General features: G+C 37.5%; 1 protein-coding gene across 1 annotated transcript in view; it reads left to right on the top strand.

The window, feature by feature from the left end:
* Positions 1-771: 771 nt before the first annotated feature.
* LOC106880007 (NHL repeat-containing protein 2) overlaps positions 772-9,749 on the top strand; it is a 26,091-nt gene continuing 17,113 nt past the window's right edge. The window contains exons 1-6 of the mRNA XM_014929794.2: positions 772-951; positions 3,262-3,863; positions 5,269-5,403; positions 5,635-5,767; positions 6,608-6,707; positions 7,810-8,035. Coding sequence (XP_014785280.2) covers positions 798-951; positions 3,262-3,863; positions 5,269-5,403; positions 5,635-5,767; positions 6,608-6,707; positions 7,810-8,035 — 1,350 coding nt within the window. The 5' untranslated portion in view covers positions 772-797. The remainder of the gene's footprint in view (positions 952-3,261; positions 3,864-5,268; positions 5,404-5,634; positions 5,768-6,607; positions 6,708-7,809; positions 8,036-9,749) is intronic.

Genomic DNA, 9,749 nt, shown 5'->3' with positions numbered 1-9,749 from the left:
GCGTTCTATCAGAACTAACCTGGGATTAAACAACAATAATAACAACAATTGTTATTACATCGAACCAACGAGGGAGCCTAGAAATAATAGTTAAATCTTCCTCAGATTTCATTTCATCATCTTGAAAAAGAGCGGACACTTTGCATAATGTAGTGCTATATATAAACTGCGACTAAGGGGGGGGGGACAATAAGAAACAAGCAACAAAAAAATGGAACACCTTTGAACATAAGTCATTTTGATAAGATCTCATCTGGTGTCAAGCAACAACATTGGGTGTTATCATAGAATTGACCCCCAGTGGTCAATGTAAAAAGCAATGTCGACCCAACTGTCATACGATCCTCAGAACGCGATCCTGTAATCTTAGTCGTTTCACCCTCTTAAGTATCAATAAAGAAGGAAGAAGACGATTTCCGCATTACCGTTCGACTTGCAATGGTGATAGTCTTTCCAGCTATGACAATCCTATATTACTGTATATCGAATGTCATCTTTCTTTTTTTTTTTTGAAAACAGCAGATGTGATTTTGAGGGAGAGATTTAACAGTTATTTTTACCAGCACCAGTGACCACAAAGACGTTCCTGCACCGACTTCTTGTAAATCAAATGCTTACAGCAGCATGGTTTACCAAGCGTTCTCGTATCTAAGCATTAATTAGGCTCGATATTGTTTAACACCGGTGATCGAACGAGAATCGATGCAGGTATTGTGATGAATGAAAATTAAAAAACCAAAAAAAAAACCTGAGGATTAGAAAATAGAGTTATCTTCCTTGGCTCCCATGTGTTAATTATGGCGGATCTAAACAGTGTCTTGGAATTATGCGGAGACCTGGAGATGAAATTAGAAGAAACACTTCTTCAAAAGGAAAGACGGGATCTGATTACCGAACATTTGGCATTAATTAGTTCCAAGTACAAATTCACAATACCAGATTTTCCTGTCGGTTAGTTAATATCCAGTTATTTAGATCTATATATTTCTATAGTTTTTAACGGTATAACTATCATTTTTTATTGTTTCTTCAAACTAAAACATACTTTCGCTCATTCTTTATTTCTGTTTCGCTAAACTTATATCGAGCTGACTTCGCCAAGCGGTTTCGACTGTCCAGTTGCTTCAGTTTGTTCCAGAAAAAGCATGAACGTCGCATGATCGGCTTCCGTTGTATTGTAAATTAACGGCTTTATTATTAAGGAAATTCAAAATGATTTTGTACTTGTTGAACATCCACCTGTGTGTGTGTGTGTATATATATATATACGCACACATCTTGTCATGGAGGAAAATTCGGTTAATATAAAGATCTTCACCCGTTAACAAAAACAAAACAAAAAAGCAGCCTTCTGGGTGTTAACAAATGTGTAGAAAACGAATGACAAAAAAAAATTGCGCAAATAAACCTGGGGGTGGGGAGAGGACTTTCGGAAAAATTCACAAGATCCGATTTTCCGTCATAACTTTCGGAAAAATGTATATATATATATATATATATATTGATTTTTTTTTTTTAACGGAATCCCACGTTTTGGGGTTATGGAGGATACTATTCTGAAAAAAAAAGAAATTTTTCAAAAATCGCATTTTTAAAATTTCAATTTTTTTCAGAATCGGATCCTCCATAACCAAAAACGTGGGATTCCGTTAAAAAATAAAATCAATATATATCCATTTTCCCGAAAGTTATGACGGAAAAATCGGATCTTGTGAATTTTCCGAAAGTTCTCCCCCACCTGGTTCGTTTGCGCAATTTTTTTTTTGTCATATTCGTTTTCTCACAGTTGTTAACACCCAACAGGCTGTCTTCTTTTGGCTTTTGTGAACGAGTGAAGATCTTTATATTAACCGAAAATTCTCGATGCAGACAAATTGGTATAAACACACCAAGTCAAATAAACATTACACCCTGACAGTCGTTGTAGACACTAACAGTACATATACACAGTTATATTAACTTTTGCTTCATTATTAATTTACATTAACATAACTATTATTGCGATCGTTATAATATGCTTGTTGGTCTACCCTTTATTTAAATTTCAGTCGCTGATTTCAGACTTTCTTTATCATAAAATTTATTTTTAGACATCAAAATTGCGTCAGCCAACCCTTTTGTGTGTAGCAAAACGTTTTTTTTTTTTCTTCTTGGAATTCTTGAAACAAGCCATAAATAAAGTTATAAATAGACCTCACCCTGGCTCAGTATGGAAAGTTTCTACAATAAATCTATAGACGCACCTTAAGCCAGTATAAGAATATTTGCCTTTAACCCTTTAGTATTCAGATTACTTGGTCAAATGTGATGCTTATTTATTCACTGCTTTGGATTATTCATGCATTCTCTTGTAGCTTTGAGATTTAGATGAAGTGATTGTTTATTTTTCACAATGATATTACAGGGTAGATGACAGGGGGCCAGATCTGGCCAGGTTCAACATAAAATAAGTAGAATATTTTGGCCAGATATGGCTGGTTCGAATGCTAAAGTGTTAATGCACTAAAAACTCCTTTCCTGAATTTGTACAGCTGAAATAAGGGCGTGTCTCCTATGCCATCAAATATGGTTATTTTGAAAACTTGCTCCTAAAGTGATTTAGCACTTCTAAACCCTTTAGCATTCAGATTATTCTATCAAATGTAATCCTTGTTTATTCACATTGTTTTGAATTAGTCATTGCATTATCTCAAAGCTTCAAGAGTCTGATGATGTGGTTACTCTTTTACTTGTTTCAGTCATTTGACTGCGGCCATGCTGGAGCACTGCTTTTAGTCGAGCAAATCGACCCCAGGACTTATTCTTTGTAAGCCTAGTACTTATTCTATCAGTCTCTTTTGCTGAACCACTAAGTTACAGGGACGTAAACACACCAGCATCGGTTGTCAAGCGATGTTGGGGAACAAACACAGACATACAAACATATACACACACATACATATATACGACGGGTTTCTTTCAGTTTCCGTCTACCAAATCCATTGCCCAAAGTACCACACAGTGGGACTGAACCTAGGACCATGTGGTTGGTAAGCAAGCTACTTACCACACAGCCACTCCTGTGCCTATTCAGGAGTGTTTTATTTTTCGAATGACATTGTAGGTAGGATATTTTGGGTGGATATCTAAAGGGTTAGATATGTAGATCTGTACCCTTGTGTTACTGTATCACATATATTTTTTTTCTCAACACTTTCATGTCTTTTTCTTTCTTTTTTTTTTTTTTTTTTTTTTTTTTTTTTTTTTTTGTTTATTGTAAAGGTTGTGACTGGCTGAACTCTGTTCCTCTCTCACTGACCAACCATCTGAAGGGTAAAGTGGCCGTCTTAGACTTCTTTACTTACTGCTGCATGAATTGCCTTCATGTTTTGCCAGACTTGGAAGTGCTGGAGGAAACTTACAGCATAGAGAAAGGTGTGGTTGTGATCGGTGTCCATTCAGCTAAATTCAACAACGAGAAAGTGCTGGACAATGTAAGGAATGCTGTGCTACGTCACAACATCATGCACCCTGTCATTAATGATCCTGATGCTTACCTCTGGAATGAACTCATGATAAACTGTTGGCCAACCTTTGTTGTCCTTGGGCCTAACAATGAGTATCTTCACTCGTTTGCTGGAGAAGGTAACAGACAGAGAATATTGGAATTTGTTGATGTTGCCTTAGAGTATTACGGGGAGACTGGATTAATAAAACCTCACCAGTTGCCACTACATTTCGAGAAAAATGATTTAGAGAGATGCGAAGACATTCTCCAGTTTCCTGGCAAGCTGTGTGTTGATAGTCAGGGGTCAACGTTATACATTTCAGACAGTGGTCACAATAGAATACTTGGCTGTGATCTTACCTCAGGTGTCATTAAGGTAAGTATTCTTAATGTAAGAATCAGCATCGTTTTTTTAGTGTCACTATCATCATCATCATCACCACCACCACTACCATCATCATCATCATCATCATCATCATCATCATCGTCACTAGTACTAAAAATATTATTATTATTATTAAGTAAGGTGGCAGGTTGGCAGAATGGTTAGCGTGCCGGGTGAAATGCTTGGTGGTATTTTGTCCGTCTTCACATTCTGGGTTCAAATTCCACCAAGGTCGACTTTGCCTTTCATCCTTTCAGGGTCAATAAAATAAGTACCAGCTGAATATTGGGGGTCAATGTAATCGACTATCCCCCACCCCCAAATTTCAGGCCTTGTGCCTATAGTAGAAAGGATTATTATTATTATTTTTAAGGTGGTAAACTGGCAGAATCATTAACATGTCAGACAAATTGCTTCCAACTCCTTACATTCTGAGTTCAAATTCTGCCGAGGTTGATGTAATTGAGTTCCTTACCCTCAAATTTGCTATCCTCATACCAAAATAAAAAAGGATTATTATGACTTTTATTGTTAGGTGGTGAGCTGTCAGAGTTATTAGAATGTGGAAAAAAAAAAAAATCTCTTGCCATATCTGTTTTGGCTCCTTACGTTCTGAGTTCAAATCCCATCATAGTCAGTTTTGTCTTTCATCCTTTTTATAAACTTAGTCGAGTACTAAGGTTGATGTTATTGATTAACTCTCTCCTTTCTAAACTGCTGGCCTTGCGTTGAGCTCAGAAACCATTCTTATTGTTGTTGTGACTCATCACTACCTTGGTGAAAATCATGATAACTATCAATATTTTCAAAACCACATTTCGTCTGTCTTTACGTTCTGAATTCAAATTCCGCCGAGGTCAACTTTGCTTTTCATCCTTTCGGGGTTGATAAATTAAGTACCAGTTGGGTACTGGGGTCGATCTAATCGACTGGGCCCCTTCCCCCAAAATTTCGGGCCTTGTGCCTAGAGTAGAAAAGAATATTTTCAAAACCACCACCATCACCATCACCACTGTCAACATCATCACACTATTATCATTGTCATTACCATAATTATCTCCCCAAACTAATATCACAACCACTACTACTAACCTCATCATCATCATCATCATCATTACATTATTGTTGTAACTATTATATGTTATCATCAGCACCACTATCATCATCACCATCATCATTGCTTTTATCATTTTTTTTTTACTATCACATGTATGCCTCTTAATGTGTGTACCTCTGTATGTGTGTGAGAGAGAGAGAGGGAGATGGATTCACCATTATCATTATATTCAATGTCATTAAAAATTTAACGGAAACCATTCAAAAAAACAAGACTGTTATCCATGCTCAGGTCATGAGTGACATTAAGTTATACATGTTTCTACTCTTGTTATTTCAGACTGTTATTGGAGGACCTGAGAAAGGGTTTCAAGATGGTTCGTTTCAAAATGCCAGATTCAATAATCCTCAGGGTTTGGTCCTAAACAACCAGACATTGTACGTTGCCGACTGTGATAACCATTCTGTGAGAAAGGTAACACTCACTCACACATACTCTCTCTTTCTGTTTCTCTCAGACACACACACTCTCTCTCTCTCTCTCACACACTTACTCTTTTTTCACACTCTCTCCATAACTCACACTTGGGAGTTTGAGTTACTCTGTATCTGTCGCTCTCCCTAAATTATTCCATGGAATTTGAGCCACGTAGTATCTGTTATTCTCCCTAACTCATATTGTTTTCTGATTCTTGTGTCGTCGTAGATTGATCTGTCCAACAATGAAGTCACCACAATTGCAGGAACCGGTTTCCAAGGTGATGATAAAGAAGGAGGAAAGCTTGGTACACAGCAACCCCTCTGCTCTCCTTATGATTTGGTGATGGTACCTTCTGTTGGTAAGTACCCTATAGGAACGAAAGATATTGATAGTATTGTGTACAGTTGTAGGACCACAATACAGTTTTTGTATGGCTGTATGGTAAAAAGTTTGCTTCTCAACCACATGACCATGATTCCAGGTTCAGTCCCACTGCGTGGCACCTTAGGCAAGTGTCTTCTATTATAGCTGGAAACTGGAAGAAGCCTGTCATGTGCATGTGTGTGAGACTCTTACTATCACCTTGCCTTTTATCTTTTCGGTGTCAATGAAATAAGTACCATTTGAGTACTGGAGTTGATGTAATCAACTTATACCCCCTGCAAAATTTCAGGCCTTGTGCCTATATTAGAAAGGATTATTATTATTAACAGAATTGTTAGAATGTAAGACAAAATGCCTTGCAATAATTGTCCTAGCTCTTTATGGTCTAAGTTCCTGGCAGAATGGTTAGCATGCTGGCCAAAATACTTAGTGCCATTTCGTCTGTCCTTATGTTCTGAGTTCAAATTCCACTGAGGTCGACTTTGCCTTTCATCCTTTCAGGGTTGATAAATTAAGTACCAGTGGAGTACTGGGGTCAGTGTGATTGACTTAACCCCTCCCCCAAAATTTCAGGGCTTGTGCCTTTTGTAGAAAGGATTATTATTATTATTCTAATAACAGTTGCAGTCAACCTAACCTGGCTATTTGTGATTGGTTTCAGATCTTCAGCTTGAGAGAAGTTACCCTGTAACAGACTAGCTTGCCCTACATGGAGAGATGTGTCTTGTACCCACATAATGTGACAGAAACCAGAGTAATTTATAACATTGTGATTTCTAAAAATGTTAGGTATAAAATCTAATCTCTGTTTCAGTTTCAGTTTCTGGTAAACACGATGTCCTCCTGATTGCTCTGGCTGGTTCACATCAAATCTGGGCCTATTTCTTGCAAGATACAGTTTGGTTTCAAAAGAGGTAAATAACCATTTCATCACAGTATTGCTTTACAACTACTGGGTATCTTCCATTGGAATTATTTTATTTTGTTCTATGAGAAAAGCATGAATGTACCAAAATCTCATTCCTGTTTCTCCTTTCACCTGTACCCTATCATAATGCAGAGAAAGATCATTTCACAATGGTGTATTCATTAAATAAATATTTACATTAACTTTATCTTTCTTGTTTCCTGGGTCGTAGCACTCTAGCCCTTACTTCATTATAAGATAAAATTTCCAGTCAAATGATCAACCAACCAGGTTATCAGATGTTGTTACACATCACTTGTTTTAGCCTTCAAATGGCGCCACCCAGCTGGCTAGGCAAGCAGATTAACATTCCCTACTGATTGAAAGGGTTGTGGAGCAAAATGAAGTGTTTTGCTCAAGAACACAATGCACTGCTCAATCAGAGAATCGAACCCACAATCTAGCGATCATGAGTGCAACAACTTAACTACTAGGCCACACGCATCAAATACCAGAGTAAATGTAAGTGATTTGTTCTGTCCCCTCAAAATTGCTGGTTAAAATTAGAATAAATCATCATCATCATTAAGGCAGCGAGCTGGCAGAAACATTAGCATACCGGGCGAAATGCTTAGCGGTATTTCGTCTGTCTTTACATTCTGAGTTCAAATTCCGCCAAGGTCGACTTTGCCTTTTATCCTTTCGGGGTTGATAAATTAAGTACCAGTTATGCACTGGGGTCGATGTAATCGACTTAATCTCTTTGTCCCCTCTATGTTTAGCCCCTTGTGGGCAATAAAGAAATAAGAATTGTTCGCAAGCTGAGCAAAAGGCCTAGCAACATTTCATCTGTTTTTATGTTCTGAGTTTATATTCTGCTGAGGTGGACTTTGCCTTCTATCCTTTCAATTCAGTGAAATCAGTAACCACTTAAGCATTGGAGACAAAGTAATCGACTAGCCCTCCCCCTAAATTTCAGGACTTGTCCCTGTAATAGAAAGGATTATTGTCATCACCATTTTAACATTTATTATGTTGCTCTTGTTAAAACTGAAGTCATTTTTTTACCTAATGTTTTGTATTTGTTTTCTAAATATTCTATACAACAGCCAATATGAATGCGGTACCTGTGTCTGCGTTGCTGGCAGCGGGTGTGAAGAGAACCGGAACAACAGCTACCCTTTGAAAGCTTCCTTTGCACAGCCATCCGGAATAACTTACTGTCCATCACAGCATTGTGTCTACATCGCTGACTGTGAGAGTTCAAGTATTCGGTGTTTTGACTTGAAATCACAGGCCGTCCGAGCAGTTGTTGGAGCTGAGAGAAATCCTACGGTAACTTGATATATACTAGTGTCCCTATATTGTCAAAAATATATTTACTAGTGTGACCATGTTGTCAAATATATATATATATTAGTATATCTTTGTTGTCAAAGGAGTGGCTGTGTGGTAAGTAGCTTGCTTACCAACCACATGGTTCCGGGTTCAGTCTCACTGCGTGGCACCTTGGGCAAGTGTCTTCCACTATAGCCTCGGGCCAACCAAAGCCTTGTGAGTGGATTTGGTAGACAGAAACTGAAAGAAGCCTGTCATATATATGTGTGTGTGTGTGTGTGTTTGTTTGTCTGTGTTTGTCCCCCCCACTATCGCTTGACAACCGATGCTGGTGTGTTTACGCCCCCGTAACTTAGCGGTTCAGCAAAAAGAGATCGATAGAATAAGTCCTGGAGTCGATTTTCTCGACTAAAGGCGGTGCTCCAGCATGGCTGCAGTCAAAAGAATGCTGCATGGTGGGACTGAACCTGAGACTACATGGGTTACGAAAAGAAATGCTTTACCACACAACCAAATGTGACCATGCATACAGTCTGTAAACACATAGACACTTGTGGCATCAAAATAGCAGCATATATGAGGACTACCCAAGTAAATATGGTATGATCTGAAAATTATTTCTAACTGGTCAAGCAACCTTAGATAGGCTCTGTTGTGTGTGTTTGCATGGGAGGGAGGATTAAAGGCTATTTAGAAAGTCGTTTGGAAAATATAGCTTTGGCCGGTGTTACTAATCCCCTTTAATAATCCTAATTATCATGGCTTTATTTCACACATAATTAATCTTCTTAATTACAAGGTGTGTTATTATGAGAGATGTTTACTATATTTCTCCAGTCTGTTAATTTCATTGTTGGTGTTTATATACATGCACTCTTATATATATATAATTTAGCTATATATATATAAACAAGTTATATATAAAATATAAATAAGAGATTCAAAGTCCAGTAAATTCAAATTACTGTAATCTTCTCATCATATTTAATTGAATCATAATTGATGTAAACTCCTACATAGTTGTATAAATTATTGTGTAATTATATATAATATTTAAATTAATATATAACTATTGTATAAATTATTATGTATTTATCGTATTATAGAAAGTATTATGTAAATGTAAGTGAAGGCGCATGGCTCAGAGGTTAGAGAGTCGGGCTCACAATCATGAGGTAGTGAGTTCAATTCCTGGACTGGGTTGTGTGTTGTATTCTTGAGCAAGACCATTTATTTCACATTGTTCCATTTCACTCAGCTGTAGAAATGAGTTGCAACGGCACTGGTGCCAAGCTGTGTCAGTCTTTGGAGGGTAACTTTCTGGGTGCAATCCCACGGTCATTCATGACCGAAGGGGGTCTTTACCCTTTATATAAATATGTAAATTATTAGATGGCTGCAGGTGTGGTTGAGAAGTTTGCTTCATAACCACATGGTTTCAGGTTCATTTTCACCATGTGGCAGCTTGGGCAGTTGTCTTCTACTATTTCTTCAGGTTGACCAATGCCTTCAGGTTGACTGTTATTTATGTCATGTGTTGTATAACTGCACAAAAAAAAAACACTATAACTGAAACATAACCATGGATTTACAACATAGAATGGCGATGAACCATAACCTTGGACCCTGCCACAAGAATATTTGGAGTTCTTTACTAATCTAAAATATTTTGCCCAGATTAATAAACCCTCACTAATAACTCTGTTATATA

This window comes from Octopus bimaculoides, chromosome 11 (genome assembly GCF_001194135.2).
Source record: "Octopus bimaculoides isolate UCB-OBI-ISO-001 chromosome 11, ASM119413v2, whole genome shotgun sequence".
In the NCBI taxonomy this organism is placed as follows: Eukaryota; Metazoa; Mollusca; class Cephalopoda; order Octopoda; family Octopodidae; genus Octopus; species Octopus bimaculoides.
The sequence above is the reverse complement of the archived record's forward strand: the minus strand, read 5'-3'. Positions and strand labels throughout refer to the sequence as shown.